The 27,351-nt window shown below is 39.6% G+C and overlaps 1 protein-coding gene across 3 annotated transcripts in view; it reads right to left on the bottom strand.

The window, feature by feature from the left end:
• Positions 1-27,351, bottom strand: part of cfap92 (cilia and flagella associated protein 92 (putative)) — a 175,509-nt gene that overhangs the window by 28,823 nt on the left and 119,335 nt on the right. For all 3 annotated transcript variants that reach the window (XM_048547589.1, XM_059649852.1, XM_048547590.2), the window contains 2 exons: positions 17,275-17,418; positions 9,014-9,198 (listed from right to left, as the gene is read on the bottom strand). In XM_048547589.1, coding sequence (XP_048403546.1) covers positions 9,014-9,198; positions 17,275-17,418 — 329 coding nt within the window. The remainder of the gene's footprint in view (positions 1-9,013; positions 9,199-17,274; positions 17,419-27,351) is intronic.

The following is a 27,351-nucleotide window of genomic DNA, read 5'->3' as shown; positions in this document are numbered from 1 at the left end:
TAGAGATTGGCCTGTTGGGGTGATAATCGTCTGTGTTGGATGTGTTCTACTTTTTGTGAATGGGGTAAGCTTGGACAATTTTCCACATTGCCTGTTGGACACCACTGTTGTAGATTTACTGGATCAGTTTGACTACGGCCTTGACTAATTCTGCAACACAACTGTTCAGTACTATTGCCAAAATGTTGTTTGCATCCCTGGCCCATGGCTTTGCAGTACTTCAGTGTTTTCAGCCATTCCTTAATATCACGTAGAGTGAAATGGTTAAAAGTTGGCATCTGTGATGCTGGAGATTGGAGGAGGATCTCAGGAAATGGATCATCCATTTGATCTTTCTGACTGAAGATGGTTACAAGTGCTTCAGTCTTATCCTTTGCACTAATGTGCTGGACTCCCCATCACTGAGGATTGAGATACTTGCAGAGCTTTCATCTCCTGTTCATTGTTTAATTGTTGATAGTATTCAAAACGAGATGTGGCAGGACTGCAGAACATAGTTCTGGCCCATTGGTTGTGGAATCCTTCAGGTCTCTCCATTATAGGATGCTTTTGTTGTTTGGCCTGCAAATATTTCTGTGCCGCATCTCATTTTTAGGTTGCTTGATCCCTCCCCTGGCAAGCTCTCCTGTACTCTCTACTGAAGTGGGGGTGATCTCACCAATTGATAGCTTTCGTACAATGGCTTTTATGCCAGGAAACAAGGTTACAGATTTTGATTGAGCATAATTTTGCAGTTGTGGATGGTCCACAGCAATTCATGGACTCAAGCTGCTTGCTCTATTCAAAGCTATTCAAAAGCTGTCCCTTTTAGCATGATGCCACAATACAATTGAACAAATCTTCAAAATGAGGTTGGGTCTTTTTCTTCTCAAGGCCTGTGTGATAGTCTCTCTTACTGGTACTGAGAATGGAACATTAAAAAGGTAGAAACTTGGGTACAGTGTGAATTCAGGGCTACCTGTAAAGAAAACTAGGTGATCATGGATTTAGGCAAATAAAAATACGAACTATAACAACTGATCATAAGAATGGCAGCACAAGAGGCTGTAGTGTGTAGTTCCGGTAGGGGGTAGAAAATTTACGGAGTAGCAGAACTTAAATCTGCAGGAATGTCTCCAAGTCAGATGATTTGCTCCATATAAATGAAATGAAACACAGAAAGCAAAAAAGTTTTCTAAAGTAAAAGTTTCAATTGTTGTCTTTCAGTTCAAGTTAAGGATTTGGCATTTAGTAGAAGGAGGATTGTAGCATATTGGTATTACATGTGTTAATAAAAGTAAAAAGGAAGACACATTACCATGAGAAAAACACACTTGTTAACTCATTTGAAACACTGGTTTCCTGTGGGAAAGCTGAGAAGCAGGCGAGCCCCAGTAAGTAGATTGCATTTAAAGGGTAAGGTGATTTGTGAGAAGAGGGATTTGCAATTTAGTTTGCTTTCTTCAGTTTTGTGGGTTATGGAGGGAAAGACATTTTTAAGTTTCATTTAAGACTTGTTTCAAGTGTCATTCAGGATACCTTGAGATTTGCATTGCTAGAAATAAGTTAAATGAAATATTTAAGCTCTTGAAGGGAACAGTTATATGAGAGAAAATGGGAAAATGTACTGTTACTGTTTAGTAACAATCAAAGCTAAAACAATCCAGAAGAAGTCAAAATCAAACAAAAAAAGTGGATGCTGTAAATCAGGAACAAAAACAGAAGTTGCTGGAAAAGTTCAGCAGGTCTGATAGCATCTGTGAAAAAAAAGTCAGTTAACTTTTTGGGTCTGGTCACCCTTCCTCAGAATCTGAGAGTTTTTCCAGAAGTCAAGCAGTGTGCAGGTTCATTCAGAAAGAAGACCTCCTAATAACAGAGTGCTGTTATTTACGGGTTCCAAGCTGTGTCGGTTGATAAGAAGTCGCAAGTCGCTTACAAGTCAATAAGAGAAAAGCTGAAAGAAATAGAAGATCATTGAGGTATCAGAGAGGATGGCACCTTACAAATTTGATAAAGACATTAGGTTAAGGAGCTTGTGTTAATTAGTAAGTGAATTGAGTAAGTGGCTTTTTTAAGGTTCTCCAGAAGAGGTATTAACTGCAGGGGGGGAAATAAGTATTGAGGTGAATGCATAAATTTGCCAAAAAGAAATCAATTGCAGTTGTTCTAGCTGAACAAGGAACTTAAACTTGGGTGGCGGGCTGGATGTGTGACCTTTCACTGAAGCTTGAGTGTTTGTAAGGTTTTTGGTGTGGTTTTGTTGTGTCTTTTTTATTTTGTGTACAATTCAATGATGATACCAACATAGATTGCCCAGTATTAGTATCCTGGGGGTTACCATCACCCAGAAATGAAATTGGACTCACCAAATAAATACAGTGGCTAAAATAGCAGATTGGAGACTAGGAATCCTGTAGCAAGCAACTCACTTCCTGACTCTCCAAAGTCTGTCAACCGTCTACAAGGCACAAGTCAAGTGTGTGATGGAATACTCCCCTCTTTCCCTGGTGAGTGCAGCTCCAACAACACTTGAGAAGCTTGACACAATTCAGACAAAGCAACCCACTTGATTGGCACTGCATATACAACCACTGCCTTCACCACTGAAGCTCAGTAGCAGGAGCGTATCATCTAAAAATTGCACTGCAGATATTCATCAGGGCTTCGATGCACTACACAGCACTTCCAAATCCTGACCACTTTCATCTTGAGGGACAAGGAGAGCAGGTACATGGAACACCACTTATAGCTCCCCTCCAAGGGGCACACCATCCTGACTTGGAAGTATATCACTGTTTCTTCAGTGTCATTATGTCAAATCCTGGAACTTCTTCTCTAAAAGGCATTATTGATCTATCTACATCACATGGACTGCAGTTCATGAAGGCAGCTCCACATTTATTAAGGCAACAAGGGATGGGCAATAAATACTGGTCCACCAGTAACGCTCTCATCCCATGCATGAGAAGTGTTTATGTTCTCTTGTTACAAGTAGGTCGGCAGCCTCCTGTGAATATTTAAATGGTTGATCACAATTGTAAACAAAAAAAAACCTGTCCATTATAATCGCCAGATGGAATGATAACCATTGAAAGAAAATGAATTCCTTTTATGTAGTTTCAAAGGATCTACCTTCAGGATTAAGATAAATTATGCTTCTGGTACACTAAAACCAGTATATTTGATATAATAGATAAATGGTGATGGCTTCATACTTAATCTAGTGAGTTTGAAGCACTGTGGAAAGACTTGGGTGGTTTTTAAAAGGACAATGAAAAGGCAAATTAGAACTTTTTTTTAAAACGAGGTACTTCTTGAAAACTACATGATTCCAGATGATTGCTAGCTTCACTGTTTGAACTTACTTCAGTGGTAACTGCTCACTGTTTTGATGCCTGGGTTTTATAGCTGTTCAGTTTGTAGTGTTTTGCAGACGTGATGCTTGTTGGAGGAGACACGTGCTCGAATAAAGAAGTGTCACATCTCATCTCCCGTTTCTGGAAAGGTCCTGTGTGAAGCCTGATTTTTCTAACTTAGAACACTTTTGGTCAATAAGTCTTAACACTGAAGGGCAAAAATGATAAGGTGTAAACATCGGGAAGACTTCTTGATACTGTCTCTGCAAAGATCCTGGAGTCAACTGCCTATATTTGCTTACACCTGAAAATGTATGCCAGGTGATTGAGAGCCATCTGAACTTTTCACACCTTGTCATTTTTGCCCTCAATTGTTATCAGCCTTAAAAATGCTCTTTATAAAATGAATTTCTGCAAAGGGGAATTCATTTTATTTTCCTTCACCTGTGTACAATTGTGTGTTATTTAGAGAGATAAACATTAAAATTTTTATATTATTGATAAGGTTCCCCATGGAAGGCTCATTCAGAAGGTCAGGAGGAATGGGATACAGGGGAACTTAGCTGCTTGGATACAGAATTGGCTGGCCAACAGAAGACAGCGAGTGGTAGTAGAAGGAAAATATTCTGCCTGGAAGTCAGTGGTGAGTGGGGTTCCACAGGGCTCTGTCCTTGGGCCTCTACTGTTTGTAATTTTTATTAATGACTTGGACGAGGGAATTGAAGGATGGGTCAGCAAGTTTGCAGACGACACAAAGGTCGGAGGTGTCGTTGACAGTGTAGAGGGCTGTTGTAGGCTGCAGCGGGACATTGACAGGATGCAGAGATGGGCTGAGAGGTGGCAGATGGAGTTCAACCTGGATAAATGCGAGGTGATGCATTTTGGAAGGTCGAATTTGAAAGCTGAGTACAGGATTAAGGATAGGATTCTTGGCAGCGTGGAGGAACAGAGGGATCTTGGTGTGCAGATACATAGATCCCTTAAAATGGCCACCCAAGTGGACAGGGTTGTTAAGAAAGCATATGGTGTTTTGGCTTTCATTAACAGGGGGATTGAGTTTAAGAGTCGTGAGATCTTGTTGCAGCTCTATAAAACTTTGGTTAGACCGCACTTGGAATACTGCGTCCAGTTCTGGGCGCCCTATTATAGGAAAGATGTGGATGCTTTGGAGAGGGTTCAGAGGAGGTTTACCAGGATGCTGCCTGGACTGGAGGGCTTATCTTATGAAGAGAGGTTGACTGAGCTCGGTCTCTTTTCATTGGAGAAAAGGAGGAGGAGAGGGGACCTAATTGAGGTATACAAGATAATGAGAGGCATAGATAGAGTCGATAGCCAGAGACTATTTCCCAGGGCAGAAATGGCTAGCACGAGGGGTCATAGTTTTAAGCTGGTTGGTGGAAAGTATAGAGGGGATGTCAGAGGCAGGTTCTTTACGCAGAGAGTTGTGAGAGCATGGAATGCGTTGCCAGCAGCAGTTGTGGAAGCAAGGTCATTGGGGTCATTTAAGAGACTGCTGGACATGCATATAGTCACAGAAATTTGAGGGTGCATCCATGAGGATCAATGGTCGGCACAACATTGTGGGCTGAAGGGCCTGTTCTGTGCTGTACTGTTCTATGTTCTATGTTCTATGTTCTATGAGCTGTAGAAATTAAGTTTTGCATCACAATTAAATAGGTTTATTTTATAACAAAATCAATATTTCTGAATTTATTAAAAATAGATTTTTTTTAAGGTAAATGTAGAGAAAGCGTATGACTGGTCATATTGAAAACTGTGTTAAAAAATATTAGATTTATTTTGTGACCCACGGAGTAGTGAGATTACAGTAAAATAGTGCCTGCCTCTCGCCATGGTCATAACAACTTTCAGATTTGCTACTTACACAGGGATGAACTCACGTAAATCAATGCTTAATATTGTCAATGCTGGAAAAGAGTTTGATGAGACTGATGTTAATTTAATTCAAAAATTCCATTGCATCTATGTGAAATTATTAAAGTTGGATTGTTGGTCAGACAGTAGAAGTTAACAGTGTTTCATGGAATAAAGCATCTATTTTTCTGTATTGTGTTCTGTACTGCTGTATGAATATCCTCTTCCAGAGGGTATGGTGGGAGGTGTGAAGAGCAGCGACGAATGCCACAGCAGATCAGGACAGCACAGCTAAAAATGGTCCCAACCTGAAACGTCAGCTTTCCTGCTCCTCTGATGCTGCCTGGCCTGCTGTGTTCCTCCAGCTCCACACTGTTATCCTAAAGCATGTTTGTTCAATTCCATTACAGAGATCACAACTCCACCTTAATGATACAAGTTATTCTACTGACATTGTTTGCACTGAAAGTAGTTATGTACGTATTCTAATTGAACAACGTTCTCTAAAATGCTAGCAACTTTATAACAATGTTGAGGCAGTAAGTGGGAAGCAGAAGGGTGTGGGCATTAGATCTGAAAATTTGAAATAGAATGAGGAGATCTTTGAAATACACTTCATTCTCATTTTCTCCTGATCACTCCCCACAGTTCCGTGTACTCACGAGGTTGGCCCTGACCCTATTATTCTTCATTCATTGACACATTTCATGTAGTTGCCTACTCTTTCTTCCCCCCACATAGATGAGTCACAGAGAAGCAGCATCTGGAATTTTTTTTTTATTATTCATGGGGAGTCTGTGGCCCTATTTCCAGGGATATCGAGGATGAGTATAGCGTGTGAAGGCTGATATGATCCCTTCTGATGGTAATACTGGATAAATGATATTTCAGAGTTAAATTTGGCTTGATAGGTCATAAATTTTATTTTTGCAATTTATTTACCATGGTGGTCGATCAGTGAGCATTTTCACAAGAGGCTGCCAATGTACTTTTAACGGAAGAACATAAAGATGGATTACACACAAATGGAAAAGAACACAAACTATTGCACTATATAAAAACTATTTGCAATGCTCTTCTAATAAATATTAGAAAGAGAGGCACAACCCTTTTACCCTCAACACCAACCTTACAGGTACTGAGATCTCAGTGAAGGAACGCGCTGTTTCCACTTTAAAGTACTTTGTTCAGTTAGCATAGCTATATAGGAAAACTTGTGTAGTCACACAACACTGTCTTTTTTAGTTACTGTATCTTCTTGAGACTGTTAAACAAACTGCCAATATAGTTCACTTGCTCCTCAGCACGTGTCCTGCAAATCCATGCATTCAATAGATTTGTAGTTCGGCTTCCTTTCTGACAACCTAAAGATTCCTATTCTGGAACTCTTTCTAACTTCTAAGCCATATTGGTCAATCTTTTTCTGCCCTTACTGTTTTTTTGGAGACTACTGAACTGCACGGAAGCTTTTGCATACTTTTTCTCTCTGAATGACCTGCTTCTCTCACTGAAAGAAACCTGCACGCTCACACAACCTCTGGATGGTTCTCTCTTTCTAAAAGGAAAGATGTTTTTGCCTTTACAATCTGTCTCGGCCAACTTGTTAGCCCAATTTTGTTTTCACTACTGCCCTTATCCACTAAATCACTGCAGAATTAGCACCAAGCGTTTTTATTAGGGCTTTGTTTAAAAACATTTAAACACATTTCCAGCCAATCTGGTGCTATTGGCAGAATTCAGTTATGAAAGTGAAACTATGTACTTCCATTCTTAACGTAACACAATATAAAAATATAAACCAAAAACTTAAAGCTTTTCATGTTTCTTTCCATTTTAGAACCCAACTTTTCAAGTAATAATAATAATGGATTATGAGCATACATCACAAGACAAACACATAATGCTGAGATAGATGATTCTTAAGTGCAGTTCTCAAGGAAGCAACAACTAAATTTATAAATTTGACAATTAAATGCTCAGCTCACTTTGAGGTTGGGCAAAACATCTGTCCTTTCTATTTTTCCTTTAGTTTTCTCTTTTTTTCCCTCATATTCTCCTTAGAGTATTAGATTAAAGAAGGAATTCAGAAACAATAGTGTTTCATTTCAAAGTTCAGCCTACAATTTGTGCTACGGCATGTGGTGAGAGCAGTTTACATTTCGATCATTATCTATTTTATTCCACCAATGGGGAGATAGTTACAGAGTGAGAAAGGGAGCAATACAAATGCAACCAATGCAATTTGAAAATGTAATCATACCAGTTTGTCCTCAAATATTCTTACAGTGGAAGAGATGGGATTGAAAAAGTCAATATTGTTGGGCTAACTATTGTTGCATTTTCCAAAAATATTTTATTTACTTATGAAAGTAGAAAAACTGACAAGTCTCCATTCCTAGAGATAGCAAGAATGATAAGCATGATTTAATGTGAGGCTGGATGAACACAGCAGGCCAAGCAGCATCTCAGGAGCACAAAAGCTGACGTTTCGGGCCTGGACCCTTCATCAGATGAAGGGTCCAGGCCCGAAACGTCAGCTTTTGTGCTCCTGAGATGCTGCTTGGCCTGCTGTGTTCATCCAGCCTCACATTTTGTTATCTTGGAATTCTCCAGCATCTGCAGTTCCCATTATCTCTAAGCATGATTTAATTGGGAAAAAGTCCAAAAATCAGATTCTTGCTGACAAGATAACAAATTTGCAATTAAGTCCTCCCCCTTCAGATGGCAACATTAACTTCTTGTCATCAGAGATACTTATATGCATGCATTTGTATCTCATCAATTCCAAAACTCGCCAGAATTAACATCTTCTCCCCAATTAACTTCTACACAATCAAGATACTCAATGCTTTAGAAAAGTCACTGCATAAACCAAAATAAACCTGGCAACTTTGTTGGCCCACCTCCAGCTGGGTCACTACATTGGTTTGGTTGCCTCTAACCAAAGCCTTTTCAAACATTCTTGTCTTCACTTTCAGTGTAACCTCTAAGTGCAATCAGCATCTCTGAGTAAACTAAGGCAGGATGTGCCCTTGCTCCAGCCACCACAAAAATGTCAATGCACCACAGTCAGTTTTACAGGTGGGGTTTCAGCAGACAGGGTTAGCTAGCAGGCGTTGTATAGTACTAGCACCTTCGAGCAGAAGGGAAGTACACAAAGTAGGAAGATTAAGTCACATTAGTTTGAAAGCAGGTGAATAGAATGTGAGGCCATCTAAAAGGAATACACTGCTTATCAGCAGTCCAGTGATTACACAATGCTATCCATCTGACTTCAATGCACATGTTTCTTCAGCATGTCAAAATACTTCATCTAAGTGGGACTAGCAGATCACAAAACCTCCTGAGTTTGCTTCATGGCCTGGCCAAGTTGTCCACAGATCTAGGTAGCAGTTTATTGAGAGATTCTGTTTGACCTGACTGCTGGTAGCTTTTCTACAGTTATGTCATTGACTGGGTGCCCCTGGAGAGGGAGCATGTGGTGTCAACTAGCATGTTTCCAGACTTCTATGATTGTTGATCTTCACAGGGGCTGGTGTGCTTTATTGATTTTCAAAGTAACTTTTCAATTTGAATTTTGTTAATTTTAAAGTTTGAATCTTTGATTTCTGTTGCAGTGCCCATTAAGAGACTGGCATCCTTTAGTATGCCTACAAAGCCGTGAGTTGGTCTATGGTGCTTTTAATACTTTGCTACAGTAAATCCAGTGAAATTCCAATGTGTCTTTCTTTCTGCTGTTGACTTAAGTTCAATTTTTTTTAAATGATCAGTCTTTGAGGAGCTAGTTTAACAGTCAGGCTTACCTGTAGCACATGGATTGGTACAGGAGTCGATGGCATGGAGCTGGCTGAAATAATACGAATGACCATTGGATTCAACTCTCTCTCCATTTCTTCAGACATAAGTGAATTATCCACTGATATCGTGAAAATAGCATCCCGTATTCCAGGCATTCTATCATCCATTTTATTTGTGACTGATTTTTCTCCTGGTGGTAGAATGAGGCAAATCCTTATCAAAAGCACGTAAGTAGGATGAAAGGAGAAGCAGTGAATCACAGTCATTTAGCACTTGCTGTTGCTGAATACTTTCATTTAGTTAACTTAATTTAAGTAAAAGTAAAGGTTGCAACACAGAATTAGGCTACTTTGCCAATCTGGTATCAGCGGTTTTTTTTGCTAGAACAATCCAGGACCGGTGTTACCGCCTTTAAGTCTCACTGTTTGAATTCTGTTAATTTTATTCTTCAGTGCTTTACAGACCAAATTAAATTATCCAATTCTCTGTGCAGTTAAAAGACTTTAAAAGAAACCATGTTTAGTTTTGTAACTTTGCAAATGAATCTCTTCAGAACAGTGAGCCTATTACTGCCCAATTAGTCTATTTGCCATTACCAGCAAAGTGAAGGAAGGGGTTGGCCACAGTGCTAATGGCATTTGCAAAGGAATAACTGTTCCACTGAAACCCAGTTTGGATTCCACACAAACCACGCAGCTCCTGACTTCTGTACAGCTTGGTCCAACCAGGGACAAAACAGCTAAATGCCCGAACAACCCTTGGCATCATGGCTTCAAGGAGCCCTACCAATGCATTGTTGAAGGTTTAATGCAGACGCACAGATCATCTGATTGTCATCATTGGATGAATCTAGAGAGGGAGCATGTTGGTGAACAGCACACCAAGGCAGCAATATGACACCTACAAAATGTGCCAGTTGCCAGACCAAAATGCATAGGAGCAGAAGTGGGCCATTCCACCCACGAGTCTGCTGCAACATTTAAGGAGTTCATGGCTGATCTGAAAATCCTCAACCCCACTTTCCAGTAGCCCTTGATTCCATTACTGATTAAAATGCTGTCCATCTCAGCCTTGAATATACTTAATGACCCACAGCCCTGTGTGATAAAGAATTTCACTGATTAACCACCCTCTGAGAAAATAAATTTCTCTTTATCTCTGAATTAAATGTGCAACCCCTTATTCTGAGATTATGCCCTACGGTCACGGAAGAACAACCTCCTGGCATATATCCTGTCATCAAGTCCGCGAAGAATCTTGTATGTTCCAATCATGTCACATTTCATTCTTCTATATTTCAATGAATACAGGTGCATTCCACTCAACCTCTCCTCAAAGGAAAATCTCAACATAACAGTTGGTATCAGCCTAGTGAATCTTCCCTGGACTGCCTTCAATGCCAGTATATCCTTATCTTACCTTCGATAAGGAGCTCAAAGCTGTCTGCTGTATTCTAGCTGAGGTTTTAGCAAAACCTCCCTACTTTTACATTCCATTCCTGATTAAATAAAGGCTTATATTCCATTTGTCTTCCCTATTACCCTGAACTTGGATGCTAGCTTTTTGTGATTCATGGATGGAACTCCAAATTCCTCGGTTCCATAGCTTTCTAGACTTTTTATCCTTCAAATAATATTTAGCTCCTATATTCGTCCTGCCAATGTCCACAAGCTCATATTTCTCTATACCATATTCCATCTGCCGAGTTTTTGTCCCTTACCTGGCCTGTCTATATCTCTCTGCAGACTCTGTTGGCCTCAGCACATGCCTTTCCACCTATTTCAGTGTTCTCTGTAAGCTGGATATGGTATATTCATTTTCCTCATCCAAGTCATTAATACATATGGTAAATATTTATGGTCCCAGCATCGGTCCTCACAGTACACCACTAGTTGCCACCTGAAAATATGCCTCTTAAACCAACTCTGTCTTCTCCTCAATCCATGAGTCCTTAGTCTCATTAATTTCCCTAGCATTTTTTCTCTAGTGGCAATTATTGCATTTATTTCCTTCCCTCCTTTAAACTCTTGAATATTTAGTAATTCTGGAATGCTATTAGAATCTCCTACTGTGGAGCAGAAACACACTACAAATTCATTCAAACAAATGGCTATTTTGGTGATAGTCCTCATTCCAGTCAAGGGAAAGCCACTGTCAGTCAAGGGGTCCCAGTTCCACGTCAGGAGCATAATCCAACAGCTCTGACATGGTTAGCTGTCTGCTACAGGTGCTCACCTTCAGATGGTTGGTCTCTATACAGTTTGGGGAGTGTTCAGTAGTCAGTCCTGTAGACCTGGTGTAAGCAGTCAGGGGAATTGTGTATCATTAGTTCGGGAGCTGCAAACACAGCAGTGAGGGGTCTGGTCTGTCACATGTTAGTTGAGGACTGGATGCGTGTGCATATGAGTGTGCGCATGTGCGTACAGAAAAGATGGTGACAGGGATGGGGGCGCAGTGTTCAAGTTCAAAGGAGGAAATTTGAAACAGAACCAGAGGGCATGGAAGGCTACAGGATTGGGCATTATTGACTGTGACAGTGTCTGAAGAGTGTAATGGTGTGATGTCATGTAAGACCCCACCAACACCGCTAAATAGTTACAGGCAATCAGGAATGCGCTAGGCAGAGAGCAGGCCACGCACAAGTCATGGTGAAGTGCATGGACGTCTGAGCAGTAACTTTAAAAGATTAGTATCATAAAACATGGAAACAGACCCTTCAGTCCAACTAGTCCACACCAACTGTTTTCCCAAACTAAACTAGTCCCACTTGCCTACGTTTTGCTCCTATCCTTCCAAACCTTTCCTATTCATGTATCCATCGAAATGTCTTTTAAATTTTGTAACAGTGCCTGCATCCACTACTTCCTTCGGCAGTTCATTCCACACTAATCACTCTCTGCATAAAAAAGTTGCCCCTCATGTCATTATTAAAATCTTTCTCCTCTCACCTCAAAAATATGCCCCCTTAGTTTGGAACCTCCCCAACCCCTACCTCTGTAGGAAAAAGACCCTTATAATTCACCTTATTTATGCCCCTCGTGATTTTATAAACCTCTAAAATATCACCCCCCAACTGTCCATGCCCCAGAGAAGAGTCCCAGCTTATCCAGCATCTCCTACAAGTCAAACCATCCATTCCCAGCAACATCCTGGTAAATCTTTTCTGAACCCTCTCTAGCTTAATGATATCCTTCCTAAATCAGGGCAACCAGAACTGGACACCATACTCCAGAAGAGGCCTCTGCAACATTGTGTACAACCTCAACATGACATCCCAACTCCTATACGCAAAAAGGTCTGAGCAATGAAAGTAAGCATGCTAAATGCCTTCTTAACTACCCTGTTTACGCATGATTCAAATTTCAAAGAATTATGTACCTGAAACCCTTAGGTCTCTTGAACCGCTGTTCTACAACACTATCCTGGGTTCCTAGCATTAATTGTATAAGTCCTGCCTTTATTTGTTTTACAAAAATGTGGTATTTCACATTTATCCAAATTAAACACCATCCACTGCTCCTCAGCCCATTGACCCAATGAATCAAGGTCTATTTGATATCTTAGATAACCTTCTTCACTGTCCACTATACCACCAACTTTGGTGTCATCTACAAGCTTACTAACTATGCCTTCTATACAGTGTACTGATCCCTGTGGAACACCACAGGTCACAGGCTTCCAGTCCAAAAAACAACTGGCCACCTCCATCTGACTCCTACTATCAAACCAATTTTGTATCCAATTAGCAAACTCACCCTTAATCCCATGTAATCTAAAAATACTAATTAGTCTACCATGCAGAGCCTTGTCAAAGGCTTTACTAAATTCCAAGTAAACTATATCTACCACTCTGCCCTCAACAGTCTTTTTGGTAACATTGTCAAAAAACTCAATCAAGTTTGTTAGGCATGATTTCCCCTCAAACAAAATCATGCTGACTACTCCTAATCATTCCTTGCCTCTCCAAATGCATGTTCATCCTATCTTTGAGAATCATCTCCAACAACTTACCCACCACCGATGTCAGATTCACAGGTCTGCAGTTTCCAGACTTCTCCTTACGGCCTTTCTTAAATAAAGGCACAACATTAACCACCCTCCAGCCCTCTGTCACCTCACCCTTGAATATAGATGATATCAAATACTTCTGTTGGGTGCCTGCAGTTTCCTCCCTAACTTCCCACAATATCCTGGGATACACTTGATTGGGACTCAGAGATTTATCCACCTTTATGTTTTCTAAGGCCTCCAGCAATTCCTCTTCAATAATGTGAATTATTTTCAAAACATCAATATTTATTTCCCAGAGTTCTCTAGCCTCTATTTCTTTCTCCACAATAAAAACTGATGCGAATATATTCATTTACTATCTCTTCCCTCTTCCGAGGGTCAACACAAAGACGACCTCGTTGATCTTAAGGGGTCCTACTTTCTCTCTAGTTTCTCATTTGCTCCTAACGTACTTGTAGAATGTCTACAGATTATCCTTTATCTTATCTACCAAGGCTATCTTATACCCCCCTTTACCTTCCTCATTTCCATCTGAAGAATGTCCCTATACTCTTTACAGTCAGTCAAAGAGATTCATTTGATCGCAATTGTCTTTACCTAATATTTGATTCGTTTTTATTCTTGACTAGAATCTCAATACCTTTATTCATCCACTGTTCCCTAATCTTACCAGTCTTACCTTTCACCTCAACAGGAACATAATGCCTCTGAACTCTCGTTATCACACATTTGGAAGCCTCCTACTTCTCAGTCATCTCTTTCCCTACGAACAATCTACTCCAATCAACTTTTAAAAGTTTTGTCTCATACCATTAAATTTGCCTTACTTCAATTAAAAACTTTTATGGAATGCTTATTTTTTTCCGTAACTATTTTAGAACTAATAGAAGTATGATCACTAATTCCAAAGTGTTTCCCTCCTAATACCCAAGTCACCTGCCCTGCCTTATTTCCCAGGCGGTCAAGTTTTGCTCCTTCTCTAGTAGGAGTATTTACATATTGATAAAGAAAACTATATTGAACACATTTAACAGATTCCTCACCATCTGAACATTTAACTCCGTCAGCCCCAGTCAATGTTTGAAAAATTAAAATCCCCTACTAATACAACCCTATTATTCCTACAAATATTTGAGGTCTATTAAATATTTGTTTCTGAATTTCCCTCTGAATATTTCGGGCCTATAATACAATCCCGTCAAGGTGATCATCTCTACCTTATTTCTAATTTCAATCCATGTATTTGCAGTGGACGATCCCTCAGAAATATCCTATTACTGTGGAAATGTTTTCTTGAATTAAAAATGTCACTCTTTCCTCTCTTGCCTGGCTTTTTATCCTTCCTATAGCATCCAAAACCCGGAACTTGGAGCTGCCAGTCCTGTTCTTCTCACAGCCAAGTTTCTGTAACAGTTATGACGTCCCAGTTCCATGTTTCAATACACAGGCTGAGTTCATCAGCCTTACTTGTAAGATCCCTTGCATTGAAATAAATGCAGTCTAATTCTTCAGTATTAATTCATTCATTGACTTGCTCTTGTCTGTCTTTTCTAGTTAACTTGCTCTTTCCTAATTCAGAGCCATCCTCATCTGTCTTTCTATTTTCACCACTACTTTTGAACACACAACCCCAACATCTTAATAGTTTACAGACTCGCAAAGCAGAATGAGCAAATCTCCCCACCAGGATATTTTCCCCTTCCAGTTCAGGTGAAACACATTCTTTTTGAACAGGTCTTTTCTATCCCAGAAGAGATCCCAGTGATCAAAGAATCTGAATCCCTTCACAACATTACACCACCCCTTCAGTCATTGTTTCATCTGCCATATCCTTTTATTCCTTCCCTCATTAGAGATAGGCACCAGGAGTAAACCAGAGATTACTATTTTTGAGGTTCTGTTTTTTAACCTTCTGCCCCCACCTCTTATATTCACTCTGCAAAGCTTTAACGCTTTAAACAGGTTCTCCTGTTCAGTAAATAGACCTATCTTAAAGAAGAGTAATTAGAGGGAATATTAGGCTCTACCCAATTTAATGCACTTAATTATAACAATGAGAAATAACAATACATTACAATAAATCCCAGAAATAGTGGCACTGGAAATCGAGAAGGTGCCACAATCACAATCACTAGCATCTTTTTCACACTCCTTCTATCCCTACTGCCTTACTGTGTAACACAGAGACACAGACATTCATTGCATCACAGCACCATGGGATGCTATCAAAAGCATGTTAACTCCGTTAGAAGTGGTGTCTCACTGCTGTTATAGCTCCTCCCCGTGCACACTGGAATAATGACAGTCTGACCAGTAGAAAATGCACCTCAGTATTTCTATTCTGTTCTACTGAGCATTAATTACACTGTATAAACTGAAGTGTCCTATCCTGAATTTAGATAAGCCAAAGGGACAGTTTCTTATGTTACTCAAGTAGTTAAAACATAATTAAGTTTTATCTGCTTTTTTAAAACTATACTACCATTTGTTCAGAGTTTGCTAATTAATACCAGGTTGTAATTAATACAACCTGAAAAGTTGTATCTTTTCAGCGAAGATGCAACTAATTATTTATAAATTTTGTTTCTTGGAAGAATGGGGGGGGGGTATAAAATTGGAAGAAATTTAGGCTATTAAGGTGCTATCAGAATATAACATCCATCTACCAATACCTCTAAGAGGAGTATACTAACCAAGTGTTCTCCTACTTTTATTTTATTTAGGAAAAGTGATTGTGAAGAGTGTCTCTCTGTCTGGTTGGCTCCAATTGTAAACAGGTGGATGGGACACCTTCCCTGAGCTGATGGGATATTTTTCAAATATGCAGGTGGAGCTCCGATAACGTTATCATAGTGTGATCTGTTATTTTACCCAGAGCAGGGACACAACAGTAGGAGGACTCATTAGGAACAGCAGTCGTGCCAGAAAAAAGCTCAGTGAAGTCAAACATTTGTGTGTTTTTTTTAGCACCATTGTGGTCCCGGAGTTGCTGGAGTTCTCCGCTGGGCTCCACAAGAAAACAATGGGATTCAGCGGTCCAAGTTTATGTGCCCTGGGATTGTCCTCCCAGAATACCTACCATGAACATGCAACTGAGCCCTGGGTCCACAGTGGTAACATTATGTTGTTTAGATTTAACAGCCAAGTAGACATTATCAGACCAGTCATGTGTCACCAAAGTCAAGCAGTTTACTAATGAGGTTCAGTCATTAAGTCAGCTAATGCCAGTCATGATGGACAGGCTGCATGATATATTCTGTTCCCGTCTCAAATTAAAAATTTGGTCCTGTATTTATACTTGCTTAGATATACTTTGTAGTTATTTTATGCCCGTTAAATAGTTACCACATTGAAATTAGTCTGGTTCCTTTTAGGTATGTAACATTGCTTTCACAACAGAACTTTTCTCAAGGCAATAACTAAACATTTACATCAAAAGAAAGCCTTCAAGGAGACAGACCAGTTCTGGTACCAGTCTGCAAGCAGTTATTAAAAAACTTTCCATCCCTACCTCCTGCAGAAGACTTCAAAGTCACGCCGTAAACACAGCCTCCAAATAAGCATCATTAAATCTTTAAAGCAATACTGAAGAAATTAGGAAGTGTAGCATATGTTGCTAATTTGTCACAGGATGTGGGATAATACTTGTGCGTTCTCTTTTACAAAAGTCTGTATTTTTATTCCAGTTCAATGAAAAGAACTCCAACAGACTATAAAGGCTGGATTTTGACATTGATAGATTCGAAATTAGTGCAATTCAACAAACATAAAGTGTTCCTCTCCGAATGTTTTTCTTTGCCAGCTCCATGGAGCTTGAAGATGCTAGTAATCAAAGGGCAAACCAAAGGACCCATTTATGATAGCAATTCAAAATAACATTATAATTGTTATTATAATGCAGGCCCAAAGCTCTCAATTGCATTTTTTCAAAACCAGTAATTTAAAATTTAGAAATAATTATTTCATATTTGGCCTAAAATCGTAACTAATATACCCACCATAAACAACACCAGAATTATTCCACTTAATGCACAAATCTTGCAAAAAAAACATAATAAAATGATTATTAAAAAACAGTAATTTTATTCAGTTAGAAGAAATTGTTTTCCTTCAAAAGAAGGCAATTATAGAAACCAGAGGACAACAAAAGGAGACTGTCGACTGTGTAAAGTTTTAAAGCTACAGGAAAGTTAGAAATTTAGTAACATAACTGTTCTATCCTACGATCACTGTATGATTATCTGTGTTCACTTACCTGCAAGAAGCAGCCTCATATCCAGCTTTATTGTACCTGAGCGATATTTCTCTGTCACTTTCTTTTTCTGACTTCGTTGCTGGGGAACTTCCTCATGCAGAGTCTTGCTTTTGGGCTTGGTTTTTGGTTCAGCTGCAGTAACACCTGGCCATGGTTAGGTTCAGTTAGAATCGTGGTATGCTTTACCTAAACTACTCAAGAACAATTAAATAAAAAAAACCTTATTCATTTATTAATGGGAACAATAGAGAAATATACTTCCAGCATCAACTGCTTTCAGGATTGGGGGGGGGAATGTGCTGCACTGTATCTGTGATTCATTTGCGTGGTAGAAAAAAGGTGTTATCAATCAGGTTTGGTGAGGATATCCCTTGTTCTCTACCCTCTGATGTTCCTGGGTGAATGAGTATCTCAGAATGATAGTGAAACTGGTGCTGACTTGCATTATCCATCTATGATGACCGCACACCATTTGAATGTTGGTGACATGGAAGGCTTCCCTGTTCACACATGCTGTTGACTCATCCTGTATAGCCCTATTAGCTGCATGAACACAGCTCACTGTATACCCAACACAATAGAGACTGACCACTGCTTCAAATTGCAGAGCTCCCTCATTCTGGCAGCTGGCACTGGTCTCAAGGATTCACATACATGAAAGATGTCCTGTTTGATGCAACTGTAATTCCCAGATTGAAGGATCTGGGCAATGTCCTTAACTTGTGTGAACCTGAAAGGGGAAAATGTTAATGATGGTGAAGATATTGAAAGCCACTGACACAGTGTGATTACACGGGCCAGTGATATCCTCCTTCTGCAATGCTCCTCAGAAATATCCAAGGCATGCTGTTCCATTTCCACCAATTACTCGTCTATCCAAAGGAGATATAGATTGTGTTTTTGAACAATTAACAGCGATATAGGCAGCTCAGTGGCATGAAGATAAGTGCTTATCTGAAGGGAATTAGGAAGTGTGAAGCTGGAAAAGTGTGGGGGTGAGATGGGTAGGTTGTGAGGGGAAGCCAAGGGGCCAAAGGGAGTTAGGGCAGTTTTACTCTGATTAACAGAACTGGGTCAACATTTCTGAAAATAAAGATGGGTCTTTTAACCTGACAGCCTTGGCACAAGGAGAAAGTAAGCCTTCAAAAATTGAAAGACCCATGTGAGCACTATTAAGACAGAGGTTAGAACAAAGAACGGAGAACATACAACATTATAGCGATGTTGCGCCGACCTGTGAAACCAATCTGAAGCCAATCTAACCTACACTATCCCATTATCATCCTTATGTTTATCCAATGATCATTTAAATGCCCTTAAAGTTGGTGAGTCTACTACTCACCATCTTGAGAAATGCCTAATTTCGGATTTCCATCTCCATGATGAAAACCAGACTCAGTTTGCTACATTTACTATTCATCACTTACCTTGGAAACAGCATAAAAGGTGAACATATTTGAAAAGTACATGAGATACAGTTTTTGTTTCATTGATTCATGGGATGTGGGCTTCTCTGGATGGACCAGTATTTCTTGTCCATGAGAAGTTGATGGTCAGCCAACTTCTCGAACCACTCCAGTACATTTAGTTTGGGTACAATCACTATGATGTTCAGGAAATAATTCCAGGATATTGACGCAGTGACATGGATATAACAGGTAATGTATTTCCAAGTTGGGATGTTGGATAGTTTGAAGGTGTTCCCATGTGTTTGCTACCCTTGTCCTTCTACAGAGGTGATTGCGGTTTGAAAGGTGTTGTCAAGGGAGTCTTGGGAATCTTTTGCAGTGCATCATGTAGAGGGTACACACTTCTGCTACTGAGCATTGGAGGTGGAGGGAGTGAATGTTTGTGAATGCGGTGCCAATTAAACGTGCTTTGTTCTGAATGGTATTAGGTTTCTTGAGTGTTGTTGAAGCTGCCCCCATCCAGCAAGTGGGGAACATCCCATCACACTCCTGATTTGTGCCTTGTAGAGTACAACAGACTGGGGAGTCAGGAAGTGAATTACTCTGTGCAAAATTCCTAGCCTCTGACCTGCTCTTGTAGCTCAGAATTCATGTGGCATGTAGTTCAGTTTCCGGTATCCCCCAGGATTTTGACAGTGGGGGACTGTGTGATGGCAATGCTATTATTTGTCAAAGGGAGATGATTAGATTTTTCTCATTAGAAACATTAGTTGCTTGGCATTTATGTGGCATGAATATTACTTGCCACTTATCAGCCCAAGCCTGGATGTTGTCCAGGCTGCATTTGGAACATGGGCTGCTCCACTGTTGAGGAGTTGTGAATGGTGCACAACATTATGAAATCATCAGCGAACATCCCCATTTCTAACCTTATGATGGAAGGAAGGCAATTATTGAAGAGTTTAGGATGTTCAGACCAAGGACACAACGCTGAGGAACTCCTGCAGCAATGTACTGCTGTTGAAGTGACTGACCTCCAACACCAACACCATCTTCGTCTGTACTTCTAACCATTGAAGAGATTACATACTTCCCAATTTCTGTTAAATCCAGTTTTGGTCAATTTCCTTGATGCCACACTCTTAAATGCTGCCTTGGTGTCAAGGGTTGTGGGCTTTCACTTCCCTTTTGGAGTTTAGCTCTTTTATCCTGGAGCTGTATGGTCCTGGTGGAACCCAAACTGAATCTCAGTGAACAGGTTACTGCTTATCAAATGCTGTTTGATAGCACTCTTGAAGCATCTTTTCATCATTCTACTGCTGATTGAGACCGAGCTAATGAGGCGATAATCCAGCTTGGATTTATCCTGCCTTTTGTGTACAGGACATTTCCAAGCAAATTTCCACATTGCCTAGTGAAAAAATGTAATACAGAAAAATATACAAGGTACAGAATGAAACAGCCACATTATGTGGTAGTAAACAAAGACAAAACCAGGATGGTAATGATTATTTAAAAGACAAGACATTTAGAAGTATATTTTGAAAACAGATTGCTGGAAGTCTGTTCAAGGCTGTAGCCTATAAGCTTAGTTTCAGATTGTTCCATAGCTGATCGTTCAATGGCTATGGTCAACACCAAAATAATCCTTTGTGCTATTGACTTAAAATAAATTTACAGTTTCCTTTAATCTTTATAGGTTATTTTGTTTAAATTGCTTAAGTCTTTTACCCGTCAAGCTAAGTACTGCTGATACTTTGCAGTACTAAAGGAAGAACTTGGAATAGGTTCTGCTGTCTAACTTTGAGCATCAAAAGGTGCGTAACTTTTCTAACTTTAGAGCTTGGATTTAGGTTTCACATTAATGTAAATTTCAATCAAATGCATACTTCTGACCTTCTATACTATCAAGTAGTAAAATAAGCAAAAGAGAAGACTGACTCCACAAATCAACAGGGATCAGATTCAATTTTCAAAAGTGAATTAGGTATATTTTTAAAAAGACGAATACTGCAGGGCTATGAGGACCAAACCTATTTCTGTGCCACAAGTCTATATGATGTGAAGCGGACTCCATACAATGAAAATAAATTCAATACTCTCCAGTTTTGCTGAAAAAGGGCATTTTTTTGCAGATTTCCATCTCGCACCCATCAAGATGCTTGCTATAATACCACTGGAAAGCTGAAAACAACATTTTGTCCTGAATGAGAAGAGACAGCTGACTCATTGGCATATGGGCGCTAATGGACAGAGGCATTGCTATATGGAATGCACTAGCTCGATGACTGACAATTAACTGCCAAGTTTTGTTTAATTTTGAATCAGGCAGGTTGACACAGTGTGGCGCATTTTCACATACTGGAAGCTACATAAAAACACAGGACCCTATTTGTTAGAGGCAGAATGAGCAATTACTCAATTGCACTCATTTCAGTTTAAGAAACTAAGTTCATCCCTCACAACACTTTTGACCAATCAATATTAGCCTGCCTTCCTTAAATTTAAACAAAACTTGCAAATATTCTAATGAATGCAGGATGAAAACCTTCAAGCATATCCATTTTGAACAATACTCGAGATCTGTATTTACAAATTATTCTATAGTTTATTCACATGGAACCAATCTGTTAGCAAACTTGTACTTTTTGATCCCTGAGGTGAGTTTCTGGCCATACATTCACTATATCACTAAGACTGTCTAATTTTACCTCCTCACCTAATTTTACGCCTGCTGTAACCTTCACTGATGTTTTTGAGATTTCCACATTGACCATTTCAAGGCAATCCTGGCTGCTCTTCCACTCTCTTACCCTCGATAAACTTGAGGTTGTCCAAAACTCTGCTGCTCATGTCTTAATTTGCAGCAAGTCATGTTCATCCACCATCCTGTTGTTTGGTGACCTACTGTGATTCCTGAAAGAGGCAGCTTAACTTTAAAATTCACATCCTTGTTTACAAATCCATTTATAGTCTGATCCTTCTCTAATTATTAAATTTTCTGCAACTCCATACTCTTCTGAGGACTCTGCACTCTAATTCTGGTCTCTTATGCATCTCTGATATTAATCCAGTTCATATTAGTGTCCTTTAATTGCATTGATCTTAAGTTCTGAAATTCCCTCCCTATAACTCACTGGCTCTCCATCTTGATTTCTTCCTTTAAGATGTGCCTTAAAACCTACCTCTTTGATCAAACAGGAGCAAATTAAGCCTTATTTAATATCTCCTTAAGTAGCTTGGTGTGATAATCTGTTAAATATCCATGGGACATTTGATCAGTGTAGAGACCCATATAAGTTGTTGCTCTTGTTGCTCAGGGAACTAAAATTAGCTTTGCACTAGTAGTTGGTCCTTTCTTCAGTTATACTCCGTGCCTTTCACCAAGCTGACAGTACGTGAAGATTGGTAAGGGAACCAGCTGGAAATGGTATCAGTTTTGGGAAATAAAGCAAATTTCTGTTCCTTAAACTCACTAAGGTGATTATTTTAACATCTGTTAGATTATAGTTTGATGAACTAGCATTTGTCACAGTGCAGTTTAATCAGTCAGTCAAAAAAAATATGTTGAAACCAGCGTCTCAACTAAAGCTAAGGGACATAAAAGTATACACAATAATAATTTGGAATGTTGTTTTTTTAAGAATTGGCAAGGCTATGATCAGGGTCATCTCTCGTAGGGTTCCAGTTAGTGTTTCTGTATTTGTTGAGATCATGTTGTTTTCTAACAGAATCTTCCTTGAGGGGATTAGTCAAGTTTCAACAACAACTGGTTTTCTCTTTTCAGCAGGATGTTTCAATTGTCCTGTGGCACGGTTGACATAATGTGTGCACTGTTAAATAGAACATTTATTGCTGCTGGCCAATTTCCAAACACCATAAGGATTTCTTTATCCAAGTAATGCAAAATGTACAGCTTTTCAGATCCCAACTATACTAAAATAATTTTCTTTTATTATCTTACCCTCTTCACGTTCTTTTTTTCATTTTGTCTTATATATTTGTTATGTAGAAGTTTGCATCTTACAATGCATTTTGATGATTAACATCCCTGTGAACTCAGCAGTTACTATGTTGCCATTCTTTGGGAACTATCATAACATTAGTAAAGATTTTAAGATATATTTCATATGTTCACTTTAGAAGATTTTCATAAATTACAACTGCCACTCACTTCTTTGACTGTAAAATGGATGAATCCATGGCCATTATCTACAGGGGAATATAGATAGTTGTTACATTTACTTGCTATTCTCTAATGGTACCACAGTACTCTGCTGTTGTCACTAAATGCTTTCTGAAACTGAACTTGCCTGTCTTTTAAGCTACAATACTGTGACAAGCTTAAGGAACGCATTTGAGACAATTATTTTCAGACCATTGTTATGAATGACCAACTAGGGTACAGGCTACTTTAGATACAGTATTGCAAAGGAAACAATTGGTAAGTGTACTGTAAAAACCCTTTGGGAAAGAGTGTGATTTTAACATAATAAAATTTCATATTAATTTTCAGTGACATGCTTAAATCCAAAACAACAATTACAGGTGCAGGAGATATAGTTTCGCTTTGGAAAATTGATAAACTAGATGAAAAGATAAAATTACCTCCAATGTGTCTAGTTAGCCTTTGGCTAACTGAGAAAAAGAGCATTTATTTCTTCTAGTTCAGAGAATATTAAATTCATACTAAAGACCTCACCTTATACACTACTTAATCTAGACTAAGAGCCAATTTTGACTTTAATTCCATGCAGTAGAAATACTCAATTGTGTGCTGCTGACTGCTTATCTCGGGAGCTCTCTGCTCCCTTGCTCCATAACTAATAATTTGCTTGCTGCGATTTTTAGTTTTCTTTTATCTGATTTTTTTAAACTCATCTTGGCTCTCTCTGCTTAACAAAGATGGTGCTGACTGTTACTCAGTGACCTTTTAACTCACTCTTCCAGCGAATGCTGACTGCCTCCCTTCACCTACTATTAAGTTGCTAATCGTTCAAAACCAGCTCCAGTGAGCACGCATGTTGTTTGTATCAAAACAGAAATTGCTGGCATAACTCAGCAGATCTGGCATCATCTCTGGGAAGAAGGCAGAATCATCTCCCTAAAGAGAGTAAACATTCCTGAACTACAGGAATCTCTAGCACCTGAAGGGCAAAAGTGGAGAAGCTTTATTCGAGAAGACAGCAAATACATGTTAGTCATTGTCAGGATCATGTAGAGGGCTGGTCAACAGGTCAGACAGGCGACACAAACCTGATCCTCCATTTATCACTTGCCCAGCAAGTGACAGACTTTGCATATCAGGCATTAGATTTATCAGCCATTGTGGAAACCATTGATAGATACAGAAGTCATCCTCAATCATGAGGGTCACCCGAAGATCTTTGAATTCTTAAGCAATGCATATTCCATTGGGGAATCAAAAACACCACAAAAACTAGTACAGCCAAAACTAGTACTAAATTAAAAGAAACTTACAATGTTATCAAAAGAATATGAAGTCTGAGAATTAGGAAAGATCAATAGAGAATGACAAAGAAATTGGTAAAGAGAGAGAAAACAGAAGAAGTGGAGGGCAAACAACCTAAAATAGAGAAAGATTTATAACAAAAAGTATAAAAAGTCAGTAAAAGAAAACCCTGGTGCCTTACACAAACGCAAACATATTTTTAAAATTACTACTTATTCACAGGAATATGGGCATCACTAGCTAGGCCTGCATTTACCCCTAACTGTCCTTAAGAGGGGCAAGTTGATATAAGCAAACCTAAAGTGTGATTGGGAAGGTAGGTCCAGGATTTTGACCCAACAGCAGTGAAGGAATGGCGATATATTCCAAGTCAGAAAGGTTTGTGGCTTGGAGGGAATTCTGGGGTCTGCCTGTAGTCAGATTAGCCACCAGCTCTCTGCAGAATTTTGCCCCAAGGGAGGGGCATAAATCTTATCTCCAGCTGATTAATGCTCATTAAAAGGCTATGAGATAGACCTGACAACAAAATACAGTCACTGTCAAACTGTCCAAAGATGTAGGTTTGTCCTGTGTCTCGGACAATAACGGAAAGTATCATGTATACCTTATTAACTGTCGTATCTAGCTCCCCTCTAACTTCAGGGATCTGCATACAAACACTTCTTGGTTCTATCTGTTCTTCGATGCTTCTCTGTATTTTAATGCAGGACTGCTCCTTTTCCTACTTGGCTTGTTACGTACTAGCTAAAAATGTCCTGCTTGGTCCAATTTAAGGATTCTTCACCTCTTATACTGTAGAGGAGAATTTTATCCCAGATAGTACTAGAGAAGTACAAATCCTCTACAGATATTGCTCTATATTTTCTGCACTTTTTATCAATTTGGCTTTATTTTTGTTCCTCCATCTCCAGCTTTGCTTGAGTGTAGTATGATATACATTCAACAGTAGGAATGTTCAGAAGATGGAAGAACATGGCCTGCTATTAGACACAATCCATTGTTTGCAACTAACAATCCCCTTTAAAAGCTATGCATTTTCCTAGCCTGATTGCTATCCACTCCTTTGACTGTCCAAATGCTATTCTCTCTCTTTGGGTTCTATGTCCAACTATCATTTACTCCTTACCCTCTCCCTCCACCCTATCATCCGCATAAGAAAAAGAAAAATCAACCTTTTCCAAGCAACTATCAGTTCTGAGGAATAGTTACTGGACCTGAAATGTTAACTCTGATGTCTCTCCACAGATGCTGTTCAGACTTGCTGAGCTTTTCCAGCAATTTCTGGGGTTGTTTTTGGGAGTATGACTACTGCTTTTTTGTTCGCTTGTTCAATCCTTATGAACTTAACTGATGCTCCTTCTAGAATGTCATTTTGTTTTACTGTATCATTTGAGGTTACAGGTGGGAGGGCATTGATTGGATCAGTATATGCAAAGAAACAACTGCTGACACAAGTAGGGTGGAGGCAGGCGATAAACACCAATAATGTTTGACACTGAAAATACAGGAAATAGATGTATTTAAAGTAAAGCTTGACTCCGCTTTCCTCCTTCATTAATCAGCTATCCAAAAGTATAATAATCTATCCACATAGAATTGGTTATTTAACCAATATTGCAACTGCCCTCTTTTTTTCAAAATCCACCTCTCTACCCAGTCAAGTTCCTGCTGGTCAGTTGTTTCTTCTACCTATTAGAGACCACACTGTGTGGCAGTGTGTACAATCTGTCTGGGTAACATACATGCTGTAGCTGACAGTGTGCACACAATGCAGCTTGCAGCAGTGTCAAATGCTACTTCCCTCTACAATAAGGTCAGAAGTACGGATATTCAATGTTCAAAACCATGCATGACTCCAAAGTCAAACTATGTCCAAAAAAAAAGCAAGATCTGGAAAATATCCAGGGTTTTAGCTGACAAGTGGCAACTGATATTCACACCACATTAGTGCTGGACAATGACCATCTCTAACCAGACAGAACCGAAATAATGCCCTTGACAATTAATGTCATTAACATAACTGAAACACTCACTATCAACATCTTGCTGCTTATCATTAATCAGAAACTGAACCGGACCAGCCGTCCAAATGCAATGACTACAAGGGCAGGTCAGAGGCTAGAATTCCTGCATCAAGCAACTTACCTCCTGATTCCTCAAAGTCTTCCTATCATCTACTAGGACCCGTGGGCACAGTCTTAAAATTAGAGGGGGTAAATTTAAAACTGAAATGAGACAACATTTCTTCAGTGGTGGGCTTGTGGAATTCATTGCCACGGAGTGCAGTGGAGGCCAGGATGTTGGATGCCTTCAAGGCAGAGATCAACAAATTCTTGATCTCTGAAGGAATCAAGGGCTACGGGGAGAGTGCAGGGAAGTGGAGTTGAAATGCCCATCAGCCATGATTTAAATGGCGGAGTGGACTTGATGAGCCGAATGGCCTTACTTCCACTCCTATGTCTTATGGTATTATGATCTACAAAGCACAAGTCAGGAGTGTGATGGAATACTGCCCCTCCCCCCACTTGCCTAGGTGGGTGCAGCTCCAACAATACTCAACAAGCTTAACACCATCCAGAGCAAAGTAGTCCACTTGATTGACACCACATCCACCTCTTCTACCACTGACACACAGCATGTACCACTCACAAGATGCATTGCAGAAATTCATCAATGACATCCAGGACAGCATCTTCCAAACCCCACAATAACCACAAGGACAACAGTAACATATACATGGGACTCACCATGTCCCATTTAAACCTCTCAGCATAGTGGCTTGGAACATGTCACTGGGTCAAAATGCTAGAATTCCCTGTTACAGAATTGAGAGGATACATCCACCAAATGCTTTAGTAGAATGATGTGCTCTTCCTGTTGGATGAGGGTGCTTAGGGAGAGTTTCTATGTTACTGATGATTATGTCTGCAGGAAGTGCTTTTGGTTATGAATCCTATCAGATCGCATGGATCAGTTGTAGCAGCAGTTAGAGGCAATAAGGAACTTACAAGAGCTAGGGGATGCAATGGACGGCAGTTGCAGGGAGGGAGATAAACCTGAATTGGAAGGGGACTAACATACTGCTCGGGAGATTCGCTAGCGCTGCTCGGGAGGATTTTAACTGGTAAGGCCTGGAGAGTGGCCCAGGGAGACAATGAGGAAAGGGATCGGTCTCTTACGGTTGGGAAACGAACA

Source organism: Stegostoma tigrinum, chromosome 11 (genome assembly GCF_030684315.1).
Source record: "Stegostoma tigrinum isolate sSteTig4 chromosome 11, sSteTig4.hap1, whole genome shotgun sequence".
Lineage (NCBI taxonomy): Eukaryota > Metazoa > Chordata > Chondrichthyes > Orectolobiformes > Stegostomatidae > Stegostoma > Stegostoma tigrinum.
The sequence above is the reverse complement of the archived record's forward strand: the minus strand, read 5'-3'. Positions and strand labels throughout refer to the sequence as shown.